We start from the raw sequence: 26,110 nt of genomic DNA on the forward strand, positions 1-26,110 counted from the left end.
TTGTAGCTGTGACTACAATGCACGTTGTAAGCTATTTAATATAATAGCCCAATCTAGTGTCTGTAGAAAAGTGCTTCACTTGTACTGTACCAACAAATAAGTGGCCTGTCCCATTAGGTTTAAACGTGTTTTTATTGTAAGTACACAGAGAAGTAATTACAATGTAAAATTTTGGTAGCTATTACTCGGTGTAAATACACAATTTGTGCTATTACATCCATCTAAACAAAAAGTAACCCGGTAACATTACCAGTAAACACATTTGAAACGCTCTTCAAACAGTTGATATTTATACAATAAATTATTTTGGCCAGTATCGTTCAGAAAGGCCATGCCCTCAAAAAATATAAACACTCATAAAAGGAAAGCATCCATGTGTTTTGACGATGCTCGTGAACAAGGGTGAATGCGACAGGAACACACTTGTGTATCGCATGAGATGTTATTTAACTACTGCGATACCTTTGTCTTCATAATGCTTCCTAATATACTCAGTTATGGCTTTCTCATCATTAATTTCCTTCTTGAACACCATAATGTAACACTTGGGGGCCAAGTGACAGCAAAGGATGCTGTAGCTAGAAACAAGAATGGCAGCGCTCTCGATGGCTTGTTTGTGCACGCCAAACAAATTGATGTAAATGGGGATAAAAAGGACCCAGATAATTAAATAGAGCAGCATACTAATGGTGATTAAACTTGCGTTTTTATACAAATCTGGCAACTGCTTCCCTTTGAATGCAAACAGGAAAGAAATAAGGGCCAAGACAGCGTTGTAACCCAACATAGCAATGAAAAATTGGGTGGAGCCTTTATGACACTGCAGCAGGATGCTCTTAGGTAAACTGGTCGGCTCTGGAAATGGAGGGTAAAGGCACAGCCATGGCACACACACAGCCAGCTGTAGCCCAGTGACCACGGCCACCACAGCCAATGGATGGTTGAGCTTGTTCAGCCAGGACTTTGTCTTTAAGTCAAATCTAAAACCCACTAAAATTTGCAGCAAGTTTGCCAGAATACAGGAGATACAGAGCGAAAAGGCTATTCCAAAAAGAGGCATGCCGATCATGCAGGAGACCTTGGTGGGCTTCCCTGGAAAACTAAACGTGAGGCAAAAGCATATCAGAAGAGAAGTGAGTTCCAAAAAACACAAATAACCACCCACAGCCTTCACAATGGGAGTGCCATGATAGATGGCAAACAAAACTGCAAACACAATTGTTAAAATAATTCCTAAGCCTTCCAAAGTACTCAAAATAATTATAAATACATTTGACCAGTGCAGGAATTCAATTTTTTTCTCTAAACATTTATCCCTTTCTGGAGAAGAATACTCATTTTTCCTGCAGCGTCTGCACTCGTCACCTGAAAGCAAATGCAATCAGAATCCTAAATTATAACTATCAAGACAAGCAAGTTTAAATTACTCAAAGTTTACTGAATTTACTATATAATCAGATGTAATGACATTATTACTATAATGCTTACCTTGTCCTATAGAAAATTCTCCATCTGCACACTGAACACAATCACTGCAGCAATGTAAGTGTACATTTTGCTTCTTCAGCTCTTGTCCAGGTGGGCAGGTTTTAGAGCAATTGTAAGCAGTCACCTGCAAAACACAACTGAAGCAAATAACATGACATTCATTCACGATCAATGGAAATAAGCATGACGACCTCACCTTCACACTCTGCATCTTTTGTACAATGTCATGCGGTACTCTGATATTTCCATTTGGCCAGTATTCGCCAATGATTTTAATGCGTTCTCGCTGTGTCTTGTCCGTCTGGTCCCAAAATAAGATGTCATATCCTAAACTGGGGTCGCCGTTAACATCAAAAAATATATGGGTGGTATCAATAGTGAAATTGACCTTCTTTATTTCCATGAGAAGCTGAGGAGACAAACATGAACAAAATTGCGAGTGATATCTGAACAAATAATTTTCAAAAAAAAAAAATAATAATATAATTGCAGTCAGTCATTTAAATTGCTTTAAATTGTCTGCTTCCTACAGGCTTGGGCATGTATTTTCGCCTTTATCAGACCCAATTTGTGATATACAAACTAGTCAAGTCAGGTTGTGCCCTATATTTGTGTAATTTTACATACACTCCTACAATGTACACAATAAAAAAATGAATTTGTTGCTTAACTTTGACTTGCTTAACATATACTGCCATTAAATAAACTGTCTTTTGGCAGAATTGGTAGCTTGTAGAAATTGATAAGAGCAGTTACGGTTCCCTTTTCGTGCACTCTAGTAGGCTATAAATGTTCAGTTTGAGATTGGGGTCTTCGGATGGCTATTCCAGAAGCTTAATGTTAGCTTGTTTGATCCATTTCGGAACCGGTGGAATTGTTGTCCTGTTAGTACACCCTAGTTCCAGTTCCAGTTGTCTCACTGTTGAATTGAGGTGAAGTTGAAGAACCACTGGGAGCATTGAAGATGAGCATTGTATAATCATTGTATAATTATTCTACCATTGAAAAAAGAACAGCTGAAATATTACCTCCAAGGGAGTAAAGTCAGCATGGCGTTCACACTGCTGGTTGTCACATTTCAGCAAGCGTCTGATCCCCTCGACAATGACATGCACGGCCAAGTAGATGTTGTGTGTCTCATCCTGGTCAATATGATTGACCAAGCAGCTTAGGTCCAGACATCGCCCTAATTCGTGTTTGCTATGTGAGCAATTGACATCCCCTGACCAGTTAGAACAAAGTGGGTAATGAGACAGGTGATGATCAAGGATGGCATTCGTCGTTCCGTTGAACATGGACATGACATACTCTTTAAAACCGGGCACTGCATTCCTCTGGGAGTTGAATCCAAAGACCTGCCCAGCCATTTCAATGCCAGGCAAAGCAGCCAGCCGTGGTGAGCTGGACCAAGAGTCACTTGCAATCCACGTTCTGTTCAGCATGTGTTTAATAGCAGCCTCTATTATGACATCAACATTAGACCCCTTGGTGAAAAGGATAATCGCCTCAGAAGTGGATTTACTGATGTTGTTCACAAGAACAGACAACCTCTTCTGGGTTTGGGAATTATTCTGGGAAAAGTAGCCGGGCAGGATGTCAATGAATTCAATGCAGACGTCCTTCGTCTCTCTGAAATGATGCGCAAGGCGATCACTGCCGTACTTCCCATACTCATCGTCACTTCCTATGATGGCCACTGTTTTCCAGTTAAACTCCCTCACCAGCTCGACAATAGCCTTTGTCTGATATTCATCACTAGATATTGTTCGCAGAAAAGTGGGAAACTTCAACTTCCTGCTGAGCAGCTCGCTGGTTGATGCATAGCTGATCTGCGTCACACAAGAATAAGTCTCATTAGCATTGCTCTGCAGGGAACATTGGTGCAATTTCATTGGGCAAAGAAGCATACTAGTAAATTCAAGTTTAGTTAGAATGGATACATATTCATTCATATTCATCCTAGTCAATCAGTAGGCAAGATCATGATTCTTATTATTAATAAGATACTATGTAATATCCATAGGTAAGAATGATAGTAAACAGTGCCCTGTGACTGACTGGTAACCAGTCCAGGATGTGCAGTAATCTCTCGTTTATCACGATTAATTGGTTCCAGACCCTACCTTGATACATTTCTAAGAAGTAGGATTTCCTATGTATAAATTTGATTTAAAACCTGTTGACGACCTTCTAAACACTGTTTAACTAATCTATAGTTACCTTTACACTTGTATTATCCAATATAGTAGACATAATAGCAGTATATAAGTGTTGCTATAAATGTGTTTCCTGGGGCAACACAGTTGGTAGTGGACAGGAAATAACGTTGGGGGTTCAGATCCATCCATCCATCCATTTTCTATCGCTTATCCTCACTCGGGTCGCGGGTATACTCGAGACTATCCCATCGGTCTTTTGAGCCAGAGGTGGGGTACACCCTGGACTGGTCGCCACCCAATCACAGGGCACATATAGACTAACAACCATTCACACTCACATTCATACCTATGGACAATTTGGAGTCGCCAATTAACCTAGCATGTTTTTGGAATGTGGGAGGAAACCGGAGTACCTAAAGAAAACCCACACATGCACGGGGGAGAACATGCAAACTCCACACAGATACCCAAGTGGATAATCTGCCCGATCTTCTGACTGTGCTGACAAAAACATGCTAGGAAGCTATGGAAAGAATCATTCAAATTTGATCATAAATGATTGTGCAATTATAGGGAAAACCAACCTGGGTCACTGATGATTGAGCAATAACCCGTGAAACTGCAATGGAGACCTCAGAGAACCTCTCACCAATCACTGCCATCACATTGGGATGAGCATTTGGAGGAAGAAGACACATTTGAGGTTCCAACCAGTCCTTCACAAGCCGCAATGTGGCTCCGATGGCAAAGGTGACATCTCCGCATGTGTCATAGATGTGGTAACCCAACGTGATATTTGGGAGCAGATTTGGCATGCGTTCGTTAACTTCTCTGATGGCATATATCATCACTTGAGATTGTAAAAACATTTGGAAGTTATAGCTGTCAGAAAAATACATATACATTATTAATAAGAGAGTCATACAAGGTCTTCATGTCAGTGAGGTTGGACTTACTGGCTGCAGGAGACAGGTCCTGGGATTGTGGTTCTGTTGGTTTGTAAATGAAGCGGGAAAAGTCCTCCAATAATGATGTCCCCTGGAAAATATGCGTTGAGCAAACTATTCTCACCTGAACTGAGCACAGCCATTAGACTCACAACTAAGAAGATCATTGTGGACATAGAAGACACATCTGTGTGTGTGCTTCTCTTTCTAAAGTATGAATAGATTCCTGAACAAAGGGCCTTATATCAACTTCCCGTCATAGGAAAAAGTCAGTCTATTGTCTGAGAGACTATAATGTAATGCAGAAGTTGAATATAGGCATCTATGGGTTTAAATACAATAATGATGTTTGTATCTAGATTTGATGCAGATATTGCAATATTTTTGTATTTATGATTGCAACATTTAGTAGTATAGGACACATCCCTTTTCTTTGGTAGCATCTCATTAAAATGTTCTAATTTTTGTGGCAGGGTACTTATCCAATTAACTCCCTGTTGTATCTTTTTGTATACATTATTTAGTCACTTTGCATTCAAGTTTTGTAGAATTTTTAGACTAAAAATTTAGAATAAAATTGTGTCCTCCAGTACATTAATATAAAGACATTTCCCAAAGACACACCATTTGGGTAAATACACAGGATAAGAACTTCATGAATTCCACTCAGACTCTTTTAATGTCAATAGTCAGGGGCGACATTGACGGCATACTATATTGGTGTTATTCACAAAGTTTCCAGTAGAGGTCAGAATTTTTCAAGAATACAAAAAAACAGCCTTTGCAGGGTCAGCCTTGAATAAATGTTTGCTGATTTAAATTTCTTCAATATCAGAAATATAATATACTACATATTTAATACAGTCAAATACCATAGTTTAAATAGTTGAATACTTATTTTTGTAAACTTTAAAAAGTTTTCATATATTCAGTAGCTATGTAGGGAGTATAAAGAGAGGCTTTCCGAGAGTTGACTGACTTTTGCACCTCGGGGGGCGCCTTCCCTTCCCTTCCTCCTCCTTCTCCTCTTCCTCCTCCTCATGGATTGGGTCTCACCTCACCCACGCCCCGTGAGCAGCGGGCGAGATCATATAAAAAGACTACAGACTACAGACAGTACCTACAGACTGGAGGGCAAGCAGGAGTAAACCCACAGGCAACATGAGTTTATTAACGTGGGGACTGGTCTGTCTCATTGGCATCCTGGTCCAGGGAATCCAGGGGTCACACTTTGGGTCACGCAGCCGGCAGAGCCTCCTCGGCAGTCCTTTCCTCCCAAAGGTTTCACCACAGGTGTCTCCAAGAATCCACAGCAGCTATGAAGACCTCAGATCGACCGAACAAGCTTCTGATGAAATACTAAGTGCTGAAATTTTGCAAGAGGTCCGGAAGGGGGAACACAGCATCCTGAGTATGCCGCAGCAGGACGAGCGGGCTGGTACCAACAACTACTTGACACAGGACAGACGGAACCTAGCATCAGCAGGTACGATTATTCATGTCTTTAATATTTTCAGCTGTTTTAATATGCCTATTGCATGCTGAAGCAACCATTGTCTGTTTATGATATGGATGCATTTGACTTGAGTGAATTTGGCAATGTGTAGGTTTATGTAACATTGTTTTTTGTCAGTTCGATAAATTGGTAAATTACACAATAAAAATTTGAATAGATTAGGTTTTACTATTGTTTACTGCTTCTTTAGGATTGTATTGCAACTGTGAGTGTGCAAATGAGAAAATCATTCCCATGCCTTTGTCAGTTTTCTCAACAACTGCACCTCATTTTTGTTATGATTACAAAAATGGTTAAAATCTGTTCTTTTCCATTCAGTTTTTCTTCATTGCTTATGTTAAACTAAGACTGCCTCTCTTCTAACACACCCTCATCTGTCTTTTGCCAAAAGCTGGCAGCACTAATTCCAGGTTTTACAGCAATCAGCACTCCCATCATCAACCACTTTCACAGCTACAACACAAAGCAGCAAATCATGTTTCTCAGCAATATGCGCAACATCGCAACTCTCCTGCATCCTTCCAAACCGGCACAGGTACTTTATTTGTGTCATAATTAGTATTTTTATTTTAAAAAGGAAACTTTTAACCATTTTCTCTTTCTGTCTTTGATGCTTGGATCAATTCTCCTGGCCAATTCACATGTTGCTAGGCAGAAGTCAACCCAACAGGCCTCTGGAAAAATGTGCATATGCAAATAAGAACCACTCACAACCAGAATCTGTTAGAGTCAGCTCCAGCTTACATGTGACCCTGAACAGAATAAGCAGCAGAAAATAACCACACATATGAAGAAAAACTGTTGGGTGGTACTGGATCATCGGCATCGGTTTTGATTGATTGCACTCAGTCGTGATATCTCTTCCTTTTTCTTTTCTTTAGTCACCTCGTCAAACTGCAGGAATCGTCCAATCGACCTGGTTTTTATCATCGACAGTTCCCGCAGTGTGCGGCCTGCTGAGTTCGAAAAGGCCAAGGAGTTCCTCATAGACATGGTGGACACCCTGGAGATCGGTTCAGATGCCACCCGGGTGGGCCTCGTCAATTACGCCAGCACTGTGAAAATCGAGTTTCACCTGAAGACTTATTTTGACAAGTATGCCCTAAAGCAAGCGCTTGCCCGTGTAGAACCTCTAGCTTCAGGCACTATGACAGGCGTCGCCATCAAGGCCGCTATGGAGAAAGCTTTTGTCGCAGAAGCCGGAGCCCGACCCAGCTCCATGAACATCGCTAAGGTAGCCATCATAGTGACTGATGGGAGACCTCAGGACCAGGTGGAAGAGGTATCTGCAGCAGCTCGGGCCGCCGGCATTGAGATCTACGCGGTGGGAGTAGACAGAGCAGATTTGATGTCCCTCCGCCTCATGGCCAGCCAGCCTTTGGAAGACCATGTCTTCTATGTGGAGACATATGGTGTCATTGAGAAACTCACTGCGAAATTTAGGGAAACTTTGTGTGGTAAGGATGATCGGGGGGGGGGGGGGTAATAGATAGTAATAGACTGCATTGCAATGGGCAGCATCATAGGAAAACTCCCCTACATTAAGAAGCCTAATCTATTCTTCTCTGCTAATATAACCAAAGGACAAAGTTGACATCCGCAAATATGCTATACTCATGTACTTTGATGCGCTAATATATGCAGGAATTAAACTTGCTGCATGTTCTTAATCAGGTTTAATGGCTAATGGCTAATCCTGCAAGTCCAAATCTTTGTTTACCTAAGAGTTTACTTCAATACAAATCTTTTATAAAATACCAGAGGTAAATTAAATCCACGTCTAGTTGCATTATACTTTGTATTAAATGCAAAGTCCTTTTAGAAACAAACAACAATGACTTTGCGCTTAGATCTACCTGTTTTTATTTTTTTGTTGATGATTTTTAACAGCTACACTTCATGACTTTTTATTCCAATTCAAAGTTAACACTGTGATTCAATAACACATCCCTAATTTGTACAACTCAACAATTTACTAATTCTAAATAATGACTCCTCATAATTGAATCATCTAGAATTAAGCCAATGAGACGTTATCTTTTCAGGTGTGGATGCATGCACTCAAGGACACAATTGCCAGCAAATTTGTGTTAACAGTGGTAACTCATACAACTGTCAGTGTTGGGCTGGCTATGTCTTGAACCCGGACAAGAGGACATGCTCACGTAAGAATTTTCATTTTCTAGTGTGTTGTCATTATGACAATGTTTTAAAACCAACATTTATAATGTTTGATATTGTACTTGAGCTACAAGCTACACGTCTTTGTATATATGCGCTATTCCTTTGGTTCCATTTGTTAGACTACAATGAAAAAAAATCTTCATGGTTTGTGACTTCATTATGTCACAAACCATTATAGTTCTGGCATTTCTTGCTGCCAAGTAGATTTTGAGTATTACTATGATTTATTAGACTTTGTTGTTCTGTTACATTAACGTGTGAATATTACATTCTCTTCAGGTCAAGATGCATGCGCCCGGGGACATGACTGCCAACATATTTGTGTCAACAATGGTGATTCTTACGTCTGCAAATGTGGAGTAGGATATATCCTGAATGCAGATAAGAAAACATGCTCACGTAAGTACATACTGTACAATTACTTTTGAAATGTACTCTACAATAGCCTATTGTATACTTCAATGTATACAATAATAGTACCTTTAGAAATGATTTATCAGCCAGTTATTAATTACATTGTAAATGCTTTTTAAAGCCAAAAATGATGTCCTCAACTGTTTTATAGAACTTTATTGTCTCAATTGTGTATAGAATAATATATAATATGTATGGCACCGACTAAACTAAAGTTAAACATCTACAATCTAACTTCTAATAGAGGTCTTAAGAGCATGCACGCACTCACATACCACAATCAGGAGTTATGCAACGCTTAGACACATGCGTGTCAGAAAAGCTGCAACTTCACGGAACAAAATGTAAGTTTGTCAGGCTACTAGGAAGTTAAGAACATCAAACTATTTAAATAACCGCACAGTGTGCACACAATAACTCTCTACATAGTTAAATCAAATAACTATATACAAAAGCTATATAAAATTACTCTACATTTGAATCAGTGTCAACTTTTCCATTTTAGGGGTTCATAGTAAGAACTAATTTTGATTATTGTATAGAAGGTGATTTTGTTTCCGTTTATGACACCTCCTAGAGGCCACGGCACCCTTAGAAATTGCCTATATTACCTAAAGGGCCAGCCGGTTTAGTACCAATGTCTCCTTCCAGGTGTAGATCCATGTGCCAGTGGACATGAGTGCCAACACATTTGTATTGACAACGGAGACTCCTACATCTGCAAATGTCATACGGGGTTTGTGTTGAATCCAGATAAAAAGACCTGCTCACGTAAGACCCCGTTCACACAGTGTCTATTTTGACCTTGTGTCCGTCTACAACTCTCACAGTGGTGCATGTTAATGTTTGCAGGGTTAGCAGCAGATGCATGTGCCAGGGGGAATGACTGCCAGCATATCTGTGTCAACAATGGAAACTCCTATTACTGCAGATGTCAAGTGGGATACATATTAAATGTGGATCAGAAAACATGCTCACGTAAGAACTGCTTCCTTTTCAGTGTGAACATTGCGGCTCTTTCCACTCATGATGAGTGGAAGAGTTCACACTTCACACTTATTCCTGAAGTTATTAAGCCATTTTGAGGTATGGGTGTCTTTTTACAGGTGCAGATGCATGCGCTCTCGGACACAACTGCCAGCACACTTGCGTCAACAGCGGTGATTCGTACATTTGCAAGTGTCGAACAGGATATATTTTGAATGCAGATCGGAGAACATGCTCACGTAAGCCACTTCACTTGTTGAACATATACATTATAAGTAAATGCCATGCTGATCGAAGCAGGCCTTATCTTTCAATACAGCGGAACCTGTAATGTCAAAGAAAATCTGATCATTAGCCGACAACACACTACAACAAAAAGTTGTGCACGTACATGTGTTACGTTGAGCGGAGCAGGAAGAGGGAGGCTGACACCATTGCAGCACCCTGGCAGCCGTAACCAATTAAATGCTTTGCTGGGATGAAATGCATTATCAGAATTTTTTTTTACTTTAATCTTGTATTTGTACAGGCATCGTATATTAGTTAAGTACTTATATGTTAAGTTGTTGTGTGATGAGTTTAACGTTCTTTGTAAGGTGACACTGTGAGTCTGACTGTTACAGTATATTGAGTAATGACCTGCGATTTCCAACGAGTTGACAAGCTTTTCGTGGATTAACTGATAGCTCGTGATTGGCTCCTGCAAAAGAAATAACTACCATTCCCTCACTGAGTGGCACAGTTTTTAAATTATTAGGAGTAGTTCTGAAGTAAAGGATATGTCACAAGAATAGAACACAGCCATAAATTAGCCAAACTGATGTATAAGCCCCAAAGTTTAAGAAAAAAAATAGAAGCTTATCCACTGGAAATTTTATAATTTTAGCTTCATGAGAGGGGCAGTTTTTTACAACATTATATACCTGACATTTATCATCATTCTCGCCAAGATGGTGCCATACAGTAAGTGACAAAAGACAATATCTTTAAAATACTGTATGTCTTTTACTGTGGTGCAATGTACAATAATAAGATTGAAAGGGAAAGGTATACCATCAGACAAATAAAAATAAATTTCACAATGTTTTTCTTTGTGCATTCTGCAGCTACTAAGAAGTGAACAGTTTCCTGTGGCCATGACTGCTGTGTCCAACTACAATTATGGAAACATTTACCATAAATGGATGGAAAATGCTCAGAGGCTTTTGAGAGAACATTTAGGGTTGATTTAACCCTCATTTTTGTTGTTGGAAATTACTATTTCTTACCTATGATCATTATCTAGGTAATCAGCATTAATCTGCTAATTGATGAGTAGATTTCCAACATATTTCTAATTTAATGAAAAAAACAATGTTTGTGATTGTGGCTCACCTTACAAATCAATGTTTAATATGATTTTTAATACAACCAAATGAAAGATAATACCTCCATGCAGTGTACACCATCTTAAAATAATATGGGTTGTCATTCTTTACTACATTGAGTATGACAATATAATATTTTTCCCATTCTTTCAGAGGAAATGAGAAGCGAAATAACTCAAGATGCCTGCAAGTGTGAAGCTCAGATTTTGTTCCAGAAAAAAGTGCAGTCAACCATTCAAGACATGAGCAGAAGACATATCCTTTTATTTCTCACGAGGACCACATTTAAATTCAGTTACAAATAGAATCAAAGCATATAGTTATCCCATCACTTTCAGGATCATTTGATTTGTGTTGAAATTGTATACAAATCACGGATAATTTGTGTATTTCTTTAACTGTTTATCCACTTGATGACCTTTCGGACCGAGTGAACCACATAGAGGACCAGCAGCAGTACTAGGAGTGCTGATGATCTCATGATGCCACAAACCCACCGTGATATTTGTATAGTTTTGATTTGTGACTTTCCCATGGAACACTTTTTAAGTAAAAAAAAAAAAAAGAAATATCTACAGTATGTAGGACACTAATCGCACTTTCTTTGTATATTAAAACCCATAACTTTGCATTCAACACACTGTCAATAACAAATGGAAATGAAATCGGTACACTGATGTTTACATTCCACTTTCTCACCATATTCTTAGATCATTTAATTACTGAGTAGAAAACAAAGCTGCCGTCAATGGTAATAAAACTCAAATCTTTTAAGCAACAAGATGATTGTTCTAACCCTTTGGATTACAGCTGTACTATGCAGAGAAAAGGCCAAATTAAAGCCTGATCCAGTTGGCCTGCATACGTTATAGTTACATCACAGTTTAATGACGGAAATATGTAGCTAGTAACAAAACATGCAACATATTATGCAATATTATGGTGCTTTTCTTGTAAGAGTTGTCAACGTTAAGGAAAGCGTGCTGAGTCTTTATTTATGGGTTATGTTAATTATATATGCACTGTACATACTGTAGTTAGAACATGGTTAGCATCAGCTCTGTTCTTGTATTTTATTAAAGAGTCTGAATTGTAACCTCATGTGTATGTATACAGTATACAGTGTATGTACTGTATCTTGTGTTATGTCACACCGCCATGGTGCACGCAGATGATGGTTTGGTTTTTCGTCATTTTGTACTTGATTCTTTGTAAACCCATAAGCTCATATTTTGGTGCTTTTGTTATAAAATAATCAGTTTCTCCAATTTGAACATATTGTCGGTGCTTGCTGAATAAATATTCTGAAACCATGAATCATTTTGTATTTTTCAACAACTCAACAATTCAGCAAATTAAAGAACAGTGTTCATCCAGAGTATGTATGGTTTTTAGGATGTGTATAAATAAAAATAAAACAAAATATGGGAAAATACATTCATTCATTCATTTTCGAGGGTCACGGGGGTGTTGGAGCCTATCACAGCTGTCTTCAGGCAAGAGGCGGGGTACACCCTGGACTGGTTGCCAGCCAATCAATAGGCACATATGTATAGACAAACAACCATTCCCACTCACATTCATACCTATGGACAATTTGGAGTCCCCAATTAACCTAACATGCAGATTTTTGGAATGTGGGAGGAAACCGGAGTACCCTGAAAAAACCCACGCATGCACGGGGAGAACATGCAAACTCCACGCAAAGATGTCCAAGGGTGAAATTGAACTCAGGTCTCCTTGCTGTGTGGCCTGCCCTGTACATAATACATATTTTTTGTCTTTTTACAAAATAAAAAAATATATACCGTATATAAAAACATTAAGATCATAGTTCCACCCCTTTGATCCTTGATTGGTCGACATCTCCGTGGAAATGCATTACAATAATTGTGTCGAATGGGTTGGCACAATAAAAACTACAAGTACCAGCAACGTGCAATTCTAGCAAGACTACAATTCCCAGCGACACGTCACAGCGTGCAGTTGCTACGGACAACAGCAGAGAAGCTTCATCCTCCATGCTACATCCTGTGCAAAACGCTGCGAAACAGTTGAGTTGAAGTTGTTTTCCCGAATACATGAAAAATAACTGCACAATTCAAATCGTTCAGGCTGGTTGGATGTTGTGTTTTTACGAGGGAAAATGCTCTTTTTGTTCGTAACTTATTGCATCGTGCTAGCTTAGGTTAGCTAGCTACGTATCGGCTAAAGTGACACTGAGTAGATGGGGCATACAGACGCTAATGTTTTAACTAACAATATTTACAAACGTATGCTCAAATTTGGGGTAGCCATCTATGATCCTGTTTCTGAATGAATTACGAACTATTTGCTGTGTTTGTTAATTGCTAGTGTTACTGCTTCCTGGATTTCTAACCGACCTCCTCCCATAGCTTAATAGTCTCACAATTCACCATATCAAACGATAAATGTAACTAGTTATTGTTTTAGTTCACACTTGCATCTGTTTTCATGCCATTCACAATGTTTTTTCTCTAGTTGGCTGTCTCACGGTATATTTAAACAGGCGTTCGTAAGGATATCATGTTTATCTACCTCAGCAAAAAGGTGAGCAGTTCACTGAATGAACCTGACATTGACAGTTAAGGAATAAAGGCACATGTTCATGTTACTATTATTTTGTTTTTTAGATTGCCATCCCCAACAGTGTTCACTTAAAATGTGTCTCTTGGAACAAAGACCAAGGCTTCATTGCCTGTGGAGGTGATGACGGTCTCTTAAAAGTGCTCAAACTTGAAACTCAGACAGGTAACAACCAGCAGTCCATATTGAGACCCTCTTTGCTTGTGCATGTTTTCTCGATGTTGCCAGATTACTTCCTAAATCATATACAATAAATAATAAGTTTAGCTTACAAGTGTATGCCCTTACAAAGACACGAGCAGTCTAGAATATTTTTGTAGGTTTATTTAGCAGAGAGAGAGCGAGAAAATATCACAAACATTTTTTTTGTCTGACAAGCCACCAGTCAGTACACCATTACTACTCTACATGTGTACTGCTGTCCCAAATTGATGACTGTTGTTGCACAGTTACTAGACGTAGCAATTGCAATGTTTGTCCACTTCCTCATATGCTTCTTATATCTTGTCTAAATATGAACTGCAACCACTTGAGCTTGTCCCTCCCCTTTTGCTAGTGATGATGATTGACAGTGGTTAGGCTCCATCTGTACACTCGCTATTTGGAACTTGTTGAATGCAGCATGTGGTTACGGAGGACACACTGCTTTTTTCCGTACATATAGGTGAAAGCAAGTTATACTGTGTAGGGCAGGGGTAGGGAACCTATGGCTCGCGAGCCAGATGTGATTCTTGATGACTGCATCTGGCAATGCTGTTGGCAACAGCCAGTGCCAGCCCTCGTTCTGATATTTTCCAGGTCAGACACCGAAACTCGATTATTATACTTGATAGTATATTAGATTATTGGATAATGCTATCCTACCCGGGTCACTGAGAGGTCAAGAAGTAAATTTTCCTCCTTCAATCAAATAGTCAGCTAGCTAATTCGATGATGAGTACCATGCAAAACTATGCAGCACCAGAAGTCGCATCAATGGTAAGAAGTACAGTATTTTATTTATTATTGATTAACTTCAGTATAACAATGTTATTATAAATCATACATTTAGAGACTCATACTGTAAAATTTTTGGTCTTGCTTGAAAGTGCATGTATTTAGTTGCATTTGGTGCGAAAAATATTATATGGCCAAAAAGTCAAAAAGGTTCCCCCCCTGTTATAGAATTTAATATGACACAGCACTGATATTCAAAAAAACGTGAAAGAACTGTAGCCAAAGGTCACAAGGACAGCTTTCAGCATTGGCAGCCAGACAGTAAAGTCACTTTGTTCAGTTTACTGTTCACTTGCGCAGAATACGTCGATATCTAAAACGTGTTTGGGATTATTCGAGAGTGTTATGTAAGGTCCATGTGATAGAGATTTGAGAGTTTCCAAAACAATAGTTCACACAGTGTGTAATAAATCTTTTAAAACTCAAACCCAAAAGGCTTTTGGTGCTTTCCTGGTACCTTTGTATCAGACCCTGTAAGAAGAACTGGTACCACCTTGCCCACTCCAAGCTGGAGGAACAATAAAGAAACAGTCAAAATGCTGTGGTTACAACTACTCACAAATAGTATTACCACAAAGCTACCTTTCAGTCAGACTTGTTTTACATTCGCCTCTCTGAGATTTTTTCCCAGTGCAATGATGCTGAGGCTCTCCTTTACTGTGCTTTCTCAACAGATGATGCCAAACTTAAAGGACTTGCTGCGCCCAGTAATTTGTCATTGAACCAGACACTGGGGGGACATGTTGGTGAGTTACTTACAACATTTGACAAACAAGCGAGCGCAGGCACTGGGAAATAATAATAGGACTTTGTATAAACTCTACATACACATCCAGGTGCAGTCCAAGTGGTCACATGGAACGAACAATATGAAAAACTGACAACAAGTGACCAGAACGGACTCATCATTGTATGGATTCTCCACAAAGGTGTTTGCAGACTTGAATATTATTGTTATTGTATTGTATAAGTGTTGCTTATATAAATGTTGTTAATACTTCTTTTGTGAAGGTGCATGGCATGAGGAGATGATTAACAACAGAAACAAGTCCGTGGTGAGGAGTATGAGTTGGAATGCTGATGGTCAAAAGATATGCATTGTCTACGAAGATGGGGCAGTCATTGTTGGCTCAGTCGATGGTAATTAGTTTCATAACTGAAAGATACTGCAATTAACCAGATTCATAACATTTTCCCAACTAGAGGTAGCACATGATCCCAACTTATTGCTTGCAACCTATTACTGCTTTGTTTGGAAAAATGCCTTTTTTTCTGTCTCTCTAGGTAACCGGATTTGGGGAAAGGAGCTGAAAGGAAATCAGTTGGCTCATGTGGCATGGTCTCCAGACAGCAAAATCCTGCTCTTCGGCATGGCCAATGGGGAAGTGCAAATCTTTGATAATCATGGCAATTTCATAGTGAGTGCACACATGCAACATGTGTATACGTACATGTATATAGAAAAAAATATATAGTATAAACATTAGTGAACAAAAGATGAATAGAAGCAAAACAGGAGTTTTACACTTTATTAGTCTTGGGTCTCAAAAGTTTTTATGCAATCTGTTTAAGGTTCTTAAGTATGAAAGCAGATGCATTGCAGTGCATCCACATATCTTCGTGGTGGAAGCTGTATTCTCACATGTTCTTGTGATTCCAGCTCACAAGTTAACACAAGAGGAAGAGTCAATAAGGCCAAACAACACACTGCCCTGCAGTTGAGTTTGTTGACTAAACCATAAGATGAAAATAATAAACTAGAATAAATGTCTTCCAACTCAGTTTTTGTTATGAGTATTGAATTTAGGTTTGTATGCGAGAACATTTTAGCCTTATTTTCTGGCCTATTGATGCCATTTATGGTCTTGTGTTGAATCCACAGGTAGATAACACAATAAGGTCAAACAACATATTGCACTGCAATTGATTTTGTTGACCAACCATAAGATAAATAATCAATCAAATGGGAAAAATAATACTAATGAAAATAAGCAACTATGATAAATGTAACATGACTTAGCTCCATATCACCTGAGATCATAATATATACTAGTGAGTTTAAAATGTGACAAAATTTCTCATTCAGACGTATAAAATGTCTGGGATGATTATAAAAAAATTAAGAAATCACACAATAAATGAAAATTAACTTGATAATGTTTTTTTTCTTCGTCTCCTGCCTCCAAGAAGGTTTACTTTGTGCACTGGTTTCAGCACCTTGAACAACGGCATAAACGGAGTGAGCCCTTTTGTCAGTCTTACCGTCTCTTTATCCCTGTGGCTTTAGGCAGGGTGCAGAAGAGTGTAGCCTAGTTTACATAGTAGAAATAAAATTGCAATATATTGTCATATAGTTTTCATATTTCTTCATTGTCCTTTTCTTTGAACTAATGTTAAACTCTCGTCTGGTTCTCATGCACCCAAATAAAAATAGTGCAAGTGATAGTTCCAAAAAACTGTTGCGATCTCAAAATGTCTTTTGTCCACATCTGAATTTTTGCCCTATTATTCCCATAACTGAGTCTATATGAACTAAGCTACTTCTCAACTAGCTTTTCTTATTTGTGTGTCCATTTTGTTCCAGATGAAATTGACCATCAGCTGCCTAACTAATGTGACGGGAGCTTTCAGGATAGCTGGTATCCACTGGTACGCAGGAACATGCGGTTATGTGGAACCCGATTGCCCGTGTCTTGCTATTTGTTTTCAGAATGGAAGATGTCAGATAATGCGTTACGAGACTGATGAAAGTAAGGCAAAATTTCCAGTTTACCCTTGCACTTTGGACATCACATCACTAAGCTATGCTGCATTTTATCTGCAGACCCAGTATGCATTGACACTTTGATGAACGTCGTCAGCGTTCAGTGGAACCATTGTGGTAGCGTGATTGCAGTGGCTGGTTCCCTGAAAGCATTGAATTCGGATGTAGAAATCAATGTGGTGCAGTTTTACACACCGTTTGGAGAGGTGAGTACGACGTTTTTTATTCCTGTGTGTTTTGGTTTGATACATGCTGTGTAGACTACTCAACTAATTGATTCCAATACACAATTAACACAGGTCAGCTTTTATTGCCTTTTTGGCTTTTTGAGTCTGCTCCTACTTTGACAGAGAGGTTGAGGACCAATACTTAAACATGACACAGTTCAGATTTTTTTGTGGCTTAAATAGAGGAATGTGGACTTCAAGTGTCTTCGGTATATCTTTAATCAACCAATATCTGAATTGCTACCTACACCCAGATTACACTACCCTTGTTTCTTCAGTTTATTGATCCATTTTAATGCCTGGTACATGTATAACGATTATAACAAAAATAACTTATAAGAGTTTAATTTAAGGGCTGATATCTAGCAACTTCCATGTTTTTCATGATAATAACCAAAATCACTTAAGTTCTTACATCAATAGCTATAAGCATTGTGCTGTTAAGAAATTAAACTCGCATGAGCTATTTTTGTTCTCGTTGTTACATTTGTCCAAATAAACATACCTTTAGTTGTGCCGGGCATTAAAATGAACTAGAAACTAAAGAAACAAGGGTGGTCTTATACATTATCATATTTATTATACTTCCATAGCCAGTGGTTGTCTTCTTAAACTTACCTCATGGAAAAAATAAAATGATATATTCTCATCTACCATTTCAAACAGCACTTGAGAACCTTGAAAGTGCCTGGGAAGCAGATGACGGGAGTTGCCTGGGAAGGTGGAGGTTTGCGAATCAGCTTAGCTGTCGACTCCTACATCTATTTCGCAAACATCAGACCAGATTACAAGGTAAATGGCAACATTTGATGGCTTAAAAATCCCACAAAACATAGACTAACAACCAGCATGAATAATTATAATCAGTTTATATCAATTATAATCAATTATATCAGTCTCACTTAGCATGCTGTGTCTGGACATATGCTTATAATGATGATTACAAATCCCAATATCCTTTGTCTTTCTTACCAGTGGGGATACTGTTGCAGCACAGTGGTCTATGCCTTCACTAAGCCAGAGCGCCAAGATTACTGTGTGATCTTCTGGGATACTAAAAACAATGAAAAGTTTACCAAGTATGTCAAAAGCCTCATGTCTATTACCACCTCAGGGGACTTCTGTACTCTTGCTAGCAAGGCTGATGACACCCAGCCACAGGTATTAGCAAATTCACACTGTATGTTACCATATGACAGCAACAGTCTGTTGTATGTAATTTTGCAGTACCACAAAAAGTATAGTACACTTTATCTGCTTTTTTCATTCTTTGCAGGGAAATGCTGACTTTGAGTCTGGGAGTAATGCAAAGGTAACATCATTCATGCTAATTTAAACCACTCTTGCTTAAATAAAAATTTTAAGGCCAACATTAAATATCTACTCATTTGTGTTTTTCAGTATGTCCTGATTTTGTGCAATTCAATTGGGACTCCGTTGGACTCAAAGTACATTGACATAAGTAAGTACCAACTGCCGATGATAATTTTTTTATTGTTTATTACTGTTAATTGTTAGTACTTGATCAGAACCATCCACATGTGCTTTGTGTACTTGGAAAAGGCATTTGACCATGCTCCTCTCAATGTCCCGAGGGGGGCACTCTGGGAGTACAGGGTCCATGGCATGCTACTACATGCCATTCGGTCCTTGTGCAACCGGAACACGAGCCTGGTTCGGATTGCCAGCAGTAAGTCGAGTTAACAGTGAACATTAGCTTTCACCAAGACTGCACTTTTGTCACCGATTTGGTTCCGAATTTTTATTGACAGAATTTATAGGTGTAACAAAGGCATTGGGGTTGTCCAATTTGGGGGCATTAGGATCACTTCTTTTCTATTTGTGGATGATGTGGTCCTGATAGCCTAATCAACGTGTACTGGGGCTTTTCACAGCTGAGTTTGAAACTTCTGAAACTTCTGGGTTCTCAGCCAGACTCACCCTAAGCAGTTCAGCTCAAAGCCTTCACATTGAGGCCTCGTAAACCGGTTTCCCCCCGAACTGGAAGAGGTGTCTAGAGTCTGGGCCTCCTGAAACTGCTGCCTCTGTGACCTGGACTTGGATAAACAAAAGAAAATGGATGAATGGATGGACACTATATTTGATCCAAAGAACAGCATGGACCAGGATGCTGATGAATGACTTCAAGCCAATGTTCAAACTCACACCTTATGGATGGAGAAATGGTGGCCAGTGCTCAGTCTCCTTCCGCCCACAGTGACAACTCTCACTGACTCACAGCATTCTGTAGCCAATAGACAGTGCGCTGTGGGCGTTTTTATATATCACAAATATTCAGCATTCCATTTCAGCGTGGCATAGCCAAGTGTTTACTGAGGAGGCCGAGCCAAGATAGTTCAATCTGAAGAGCTGTCTTCTAAAATAGGCTCCAAGTGTTGCAGCTTCTTAATAACAGGAGAATCGGGTAAACTGTCTCAGAGGCATCTGCATTTTCCATCGTATTTCTGTTTTGGTGTTTCTTTTGTGTAGTCAATAATGAATTTAAAGTTATATTTAAACAGAACATATAATCCACAAAAATAAATGTAGCACTTATGTCCTTGTTTAGGTCCACTTTTTGTCACCATGACCAGGACACATGTGATCGCTGCATCGAAAGAGGCTTTCTACTTGTGGCAGTACAGAGTGGCGAATAAATTAACTGCTTTGGAGATTAACCAAGTGACCAGAACAAAGAAGGAGGGAAGGGAAAGGTGAGTTTTATTCTTGTATGTAATTGTTTTACTCAACATTTGGAACCGAGTGGAGGTGAATCTTGACAGGACAACAAAAGGTTTTCAGAGTGTACTTGTGCCAAGACTGACACTACACATCAAGTCGGTCACGGAAAGTTACAGTGAGGCAATATAACCACAGACCAAGAGTTAGTGTCTGAAATCTGAATGGAATTCATTCATCTACCTCCACTGCCACTGAGGCTCCAGACGGGGAAAACACTCTGCCAGCGCTAAGATAGCACCCGCACCAAAAGTCACCTCAGTGCAACTGTCTGATTTGATCTCATTTACTCCCACTTTCTGTCTTTCTAGGGTGTATCACATTGACAGCAGTCCAACCGGAGTCAGTGACAATGGAACAGACTTTACAAATGCCTTCACAGTAAATGACATTGAGCCAACAATTCACTAACACTCCATATTTACAATATTTGCATACCAAATATGAATGTTTTCTCAATGTATTAGTTGCATATGTTGACAAAATATCAAAAGTACATAAGTTACTTGCTGATATGTTCTGTATCTTTTAAAGGCAACAAGAGATCCTATCTGTTGTATTACAGCCACAGATAAAACATTAGTTGTGGTATGTACACCTGTGGTTCCGTTTCAATTCAATTTTTTTTATTGTCACGCAATACAAGGAAATAAATACATGTGGTTTATGTGTGTGCTCTCAGGGCCGTGAATCGGGTATCATCCACAGATACAGCCTGCCAAATGTTGTACTCATCCAGAGATACACAATGAACAGAGCCCACCATCTCTCTATAAACTGCAACTCCAGGCAAGTTCTGAACAATTGACTGTTCATTAGTATGGGAACATATTGGATCAAATCTTATGTTTGAATGTTTCATTCAATATTTCTTTCAGTCGCTTGGCCATTATCGACATCTCAGGTGTGCTGACTTTGTTGGGCTTAGAAGTTTATGCATCCTCAGGTGATGCCACAGGTAGTCAGGCATCATTAGGGGATCCATCAAAGTTTGAACGTAAGGATGTTTGGGACATGAAGTGGGCAAAAGACAACCCTGATCTGTTTGCCATGATGGAGAAGACAAGGATGTATGTCTTCAGAAACCTAGACCCAGAAGTGAGTGATTTACTGCTTTTATATATAATGTATACATTACATACCTGTGAGTTTATGTCTAAGCATAATTTCTCTGCTTTATGTCGACATGGAAATAGGAACCCATACAAACATCAGGATATATATGCAACTTTGAGGACCTTGAAATCAAATCGGTCCTGCTTGATGAAATCATGAAGGTATCGTTTTGCTCCTTAAATGTTAACAATTATATATGTGTTAGCTAGACCAGTGATTCTCAACTAGTGGGTTGTGACCTTTAAGTGGGTCGCCGGTTTTTCCCCCCCAAAAGTTGTGTAATAATGACCCAATGTCCTTGAATGCACCGAATGAGTGGTTTGCCTTGTTCATGGGCAACTTGGCTAAGCTTGAGCAGGAGGGGAAAGACACTGAATGTGAAATGAACATGATATCCGTCCGATGCACAGCTAGATTGCCATCTGCTTGAGAAGAGCCACTATAAAGTGGAAAACGTTGAAATGCTATATTGATGTACTGTAATGCTTGCAACACGTTAGAAAGTAAGCACCACAATTTACCCAATTTGGTCAGCACTTGTCATTGAGGGGTGAGACTGGGTCCCCCGGGCAAACCAGTTGAGAACCACTGAGGGATAATACAGATATGTGATGCTGTATGAACGGCGTCTTTGTAGGACCCAATGTGGCCTAATAAAGACAACTTGATCAACTTTGAAATCCGTTCCTTGAGAGACAGCCGTGCTCTCATTGAAAAAGTGGGAATCACAGATGCTTCACAGTTCATTGAGGACAATCCCCACCCGAGGCTCTGGTAAATGCATATACATGATTTCATGTGTCAGGTTAACTTCGATCATTCTGCCCTACTAATAACAGGTCATCGACATCTACCCTTCTGTCTATAATCAATCTGTCAGGCGACTGCTCGCTGAGGCAGCCCTCCAAAAATTAGACTTGAAAACAGCTGAGCAGGCGTTTGTCCGCTGCAAAGACAACCAAGGCATAGAGTTTGTCAAGCGCCTCGGTAACCTGCAGAGCGAGCCCATGAAGCAAGCAGAGGTGGCAGCCTACTTTAGCAGGTTTGAAGAAGCCGAGCGGATGTACTTGGACATGGACCGCAGGTATGTTGAACAATGGTTGTTCAAGATTGCAAGATTCTACTTTTTGTAATTTTAATGAAATGGTCATATCCTTTTCCAGGGATCTCGCCATTAGCCTTCGGATGAAGCTTGGAGACTGGTTTAGGGTGCTCCAGCTCCTGAAAACTGGTTCTGGGGACTGTGATGATGCTCTATTGGAGCAAGCTTACAATGCCATTGGAGACTACTTTGCTGACAGACAGAAATGGTATTGGAAATTAGAATAGAGCGGCTCTTTATTGCACATGCATTCTTATAATGTGTTAATTAAAAGATACTGTAAGATATGCACTGCAAGGATATGTTAATATGTTTCTCAATATAACTTTTAGAAAGAGCTCTTGATCTACTGCAACTGTATTTTTTATTTATAAATCCTTCACTGTCTTCATCCCAACTGACTTTTGTTATTTTTGTAAAGGCAGAATTTGTGATACAGCTCTTGCAATCAAAAGAAATATTATTTTTCCAGTTGCAATAAATGTATCACGTAGGTACATAAATGCCCTTTAGCTTTCACAGCAAAAAAAAAAATACTAATAATAATTATCACTTCCTTCAGTTAACACTTCTTTTGCTTTGAAGGGCAAATGCGGTGCAATACTACCTTCAGGGCCGCCACCAGGAGAAGCTGGCAGAATGTTACTACATGTTGGAGGACTATGATAACCTCGACAAGCTCACCAATTCCCTCCCAGAAAACCATAAACTTTTGCCGGTAAGCTAAATATCAAGTACTGACCTTTAACCCTAGCACAGTTTCAGACTGTGCTGTCTCGAAATGTCTGGTATAAGTCGAGTGTGAGGGATGGCTACTGACTTTTGCCACCTCTGTGCCATAGGAGATTGGGCAGATGTTTACTACAGTGGGCATGTGCGAACAGGCTGTCAACGCCTACCTTAAGTGTAACCAGCCCAAAGCTGCTGTTGACACGTGTGTCCATCTAAACCAGGTGAGAGACAGCGTAGCATCAGAGCTCTTTTTGGATGTCAGCAGCCACTGTGGCACCTTACTGTCCTCCCACCTGTGTCCACCTCATGAGTGATATTTAGCTCGGGCCTGTGAATACTGTTCTTGCACCTTACTGTCACAATGAAAATGTATATGTTTGCCATAACTCAATGACAAATGTGTGTACAGATTCAATAACTTGGATTTCAGCTATAAAGCAAAAAAATGTATTCTATCCAAATCAATTCCAATATCACAAGCTTGTCTTGTTTCTTTCTTTCTTTCTTTAACCTTAGTGGAACAAAGCAGTGGAACTTGCCAGGACCCACAACATGAAGGAGATTAAACCTCTTCTTTCCAAGTATGCATCACATCTCCTTGAGAAGAACAACATTTTGGAGGCAGTGGAATTGTATCAGAAAGCTCACCATTTTCTTGATGCCGCCAAACTTATATTTAAGGTATGTTAACTTGCTCGGTTATACTACTGACCTTTTTGTGGTTTTACAGATGTATTTCTATTTAAATGTGTTTGTGTATGGATCACAATGTAATATTTGTTGGCTGCTGTTCCCAGATAGCAGATGAGGAGGCCAAGAAAAGGACTCGGCCACAGCGGGTGAAAAAGTTGTATGTGCTGGCTGCTCGACTTGTAGAAAATCATCATGAGCAAAAGAAGACGTCGCAGCAGAGTAAAACCAAAGGGAAGAAGTCAGAGGTAGATAATATATGTTATATCGTCTAGGTCCCTCTGCTGTATGATGTTTTAGCAATTTTTTTAAATATTCTTTATAGATAGTTGTAAAAAAAAATGTGTTCCGATACTTCTTTAGTACTTCTTTAGTTCTTTAGTACTTCTTTAGCTTTCATTTTTAACTTTGCTGTTATTAGGCAACATTTGCACTCGCTGGACTTCTGGAGGAAGACGCCACATCTTCTGACAATCATGTTCTGGACAACGCGTGGCGAGGAGCAGAGGCGTATCACTTCTTTCTGCTTGCTCAAAGGCAACTCTATGAAGGGTACACTGAGAATGCCATGCACACAGGTAAACAGACACAAGTAAAGCTATTTAATATTATTTGTTTTTAGACGTTTCAAAAATGACATAGGGAAATTAACATACAATATATAGTTGTATAATATTGCATATATAATTTTAGTCGTTATAATTCAATACTTGAGACACCCAACTCACGAGACGAGACGATCCACGAGTCAACATAAAATTAATAAAATTCCATAAAATTTCATCGTGGCCACCAGTCACGCTTCCTACAACCCATCGCTAATAGATTACAGTCCTGTGGGACAACACTGTTGCTCATCATAATATAAAACAATACCATCAAGTTTCTAATGCTGAGATCACTTATTATCATATCTTGACAAAGAGATAATTCGAACTTCACTCATAGCATCTAAATCAATGTTAGCCTGCGGTGCTGATCAAACAAGTACAAACATTGGGACATAAACATTGTTTCTTCCGTCTTTAAAGCCCTTCACCTCCGTGAGTATGAGGACATCATCCCTGCAGTGGAGATCTATTCCCTTCTTGCCATCTGTTCAGCAGCCAACAGGGCCTTTGGCACATGCTCACAGGCCTTCATCAAGCTGGAGTCTCTGGAGAGTCTGGACCAGGAGCAGCGGCTGCAGTATGAAGATCTGGCCATGGAGATCTTCACCAAGCATTCACCAAAAGATAGCCGCAAGCTGGAGCTAGATGCTGCATCAGAAGGGTGAGAAACTGAAGAGAACTAAGAGGATTTAGTTCAATCAGGAATAATGATGCCATCCAAAGAGTATGCAGCTAATTTAAATTGACACGCTAATTTAAAATTTGTCTCCCTTCATCCTCCCTGATGTATTTATTTTTCTCTTTTAGAGTGGAAAAGTTACCCACCTGCATCGTGACGGGTCTCTCCATCCAGGACTACCACTTTTGGATGTGCAGCGAGTGCAAGCACTGTGCTCAAAGCCATGAGATCGGCAAATATAACTACTGCCCGCTTTGTCACAGTCGTATAGGCTGAATTTCATTTCTCTCTTTTTCTTTATTTACTCATTTTTATCCCAGAGGAAAATTTCTATTTATTTTTCAAAATGTGATTCAGTATATTTTTGTACTGCGTGCATTATTCCACATAAAACAATCAACATACAGTACTTTATATAAAAGAGATTAGATGATATTCCTCATTTCCATTCTTGTTGAGAAGTGTTACATCATTTGTAAGATAGAAGGTACTATCATGTGCAGTGCTGCTGCCCATACAATACTTCATCAGATAATCTAGTGTGCTGTCACTACAAAAAAGAAAACTTTGTTTTTTCTTCAAAATTATGTTTGTACATTTTATGTTAAATTCAAACATCATTTCAGGACAGATGTCCAGGGGGAAAGTGTTTCTTGAGAAACAAGTTGAAGTAATGGCAATATGCGGTTTTACCATCCAGATCTGGTGAAGTAAAGCCAAAAAAACAAGTGAGATTAAATACCTAACACATCATTTATATTATATATGTCTCAGGTAGGTACTCC

At 39.3% G+C, this 26,110-nt stretch overlaps 3 protein-coding genes across 3 annotated transcripts; 2 read left to right on the top strand and 1 right to left on the bottom strand.

The window, feature by feature from the left end:
- Positions 1 to 363: 363 nt before the first annotated feature.
- On the bottom strand, positions 364 to 4,761 carry LOC131140684 (G-protein coupled receptor family C group 6 member A-like). The gene is made up of 6 exons (XM_058091344.1): positions 4,604 to 4,761; positions 4,232 to 4,529; positions 2,517 to 3,317; positions 1,685 to 1,897; positions 1,489 to 1,612; positions 364 to 1,365 (listed from the first exon to the last, which is right to left on the bottom strand). Exons 1-6 carry the CDS (start codon positions 4,759 to 4,761, stop codon positions 443 to 445), a joined length of 2,517 nt encoding a protein of 838 aa, XP_057947327.1. The 3' UTR covers positions 364 to 442.
- Positions 4,762 to 5,733: 972 nt separating this feature from the next.
- LOC131140310 (matrilin-3-like) lies at positions 5,734 to 12,355 on the top strand. The gene is given in 9 exon segments (XM_058090590.1): positions 5,734 to 6,080; positions 6,502 to 6,645; positions 6,992 to 7,699; positions 8,141 to 8,275; positions 8,574 to 8,693; positions 9,360 to 9,479; positions 9,561 to 9,686; positions 9,815 to 9,934; positions 11,216 to 12,355. Coding segments are annotated over 9 exon segments (1,950 nt in total). The 5' UTR covers positions 5,734 to 5,755; the 3' UTR covers positions 11,368 to 12,355.
- Positions 12,356 to 13,015: 660 nt separating this feature from the next.
- Positions 13,016 to 25,602, top strand: wdr35 (WD repeat domain 35). Its single transcript, XM_058091288.1, has 29 exons — positions 13,016 to 13,115; positions 13,565 to 13,633; positions 13,717 to 13,834; positions 15,340 to 15,411; positions 15,502 to 15,594; positions 15,677 to 15,805; positions 15,950 to 16,083; positions 17,250 to 17,415; positions 17,490 to 17,635; positions 18,323 to 18,448; positions 18,632 to 18,817; positions 18,933 to 18,968; positions 19,058 to 19,118; positions 20,226 to 20,370; positions 20,707 to 20,776; positions 20,930 to 20,983; positions 21,078 to 21,184; positions 21,274 to 21,493; positions 21,592 to 21,672; positions 22,149 to 22,285; positions 22,392 to 22,595; positions 22,675 to 22,821; positions 23,199 to 23,331; positions 23,456 to 23,566; positions 23,862 to 24,026; positions 24,143 to 24,283; positions 24,457 to 24,613; positions 25,067 to 25,307; positions 25,454 to 25,602. Exons 2-29 carry the CDS (start codon positions 13,610 to 13,612, stop codon positions 25,599 to 25,601), a joined length of 3,552 nt encoding a protein of 1,183 aa, XP_057947271.1. The 5' UTR covers positions 13,016 to 13,115; positions 13,565 to 13,609; the 3' UTR covers position 25,602.
- Positions 25,603 to 26,110: the final 508 nt, after the last annotated feature.

Source organism: Doryrhamphus excisus, chromosome 13, assembly GCF_030265055.1.
Source record: "Doryrhamphus excisus isolate RoL2022-K1 chromosome 13, RoL_Dexc_1.0, whole genome shotgun sequence".
In the NCBI taxonomy this organism is placed as follows: Eukaryota; Metazoa; Chordata; class Actinopteri; order Syngnathiformes; family Syngnathidae; genus Doryrhamphus; species Doryrhamphus excisus.

Coding starts and splice junctions, on each gene's coding strand:
- wdr35 (XM_058091288.1), top strand. CDS start 13,610: ATGTTTATCTACCTCAGCAAAAAG. Junction 18,969..19,057: donor AGTCTGGGAGTAATGCAAAG/GTAACATCATTC, acceptor TGTGTTTTTCAG/TATGTCCTGATTTTGTGCAA. Junction 20,777..20,929: donor ACTTTACAAATGCCTTCACA/GTAAATGACATT, acceptor TATCTTTTAAAG/GCAACAAGAGATCCTATCTG.
- LOC131140684 (XM_058091344.1), bottom strand. CDS start 4,761: ATGATCTTCTTAGTTGTGAGTCTAATGGCTGTGCTCAGTTCAGGTGAG. Junction 3,318..4,231: donor CTCAATCATCAGTGACCCAG/GTTGGTTTTCCC, acceptor TGTGTGACGCAG/ATCAGCTATGCATCAACCAG. Junction 1,366..1,488: donor AGAATTTTCTATAGGACAAG/GTAAGCATTATA, acceptor ATTTGCTTTCAG/GTGACGAGTGCAGACGCTGC.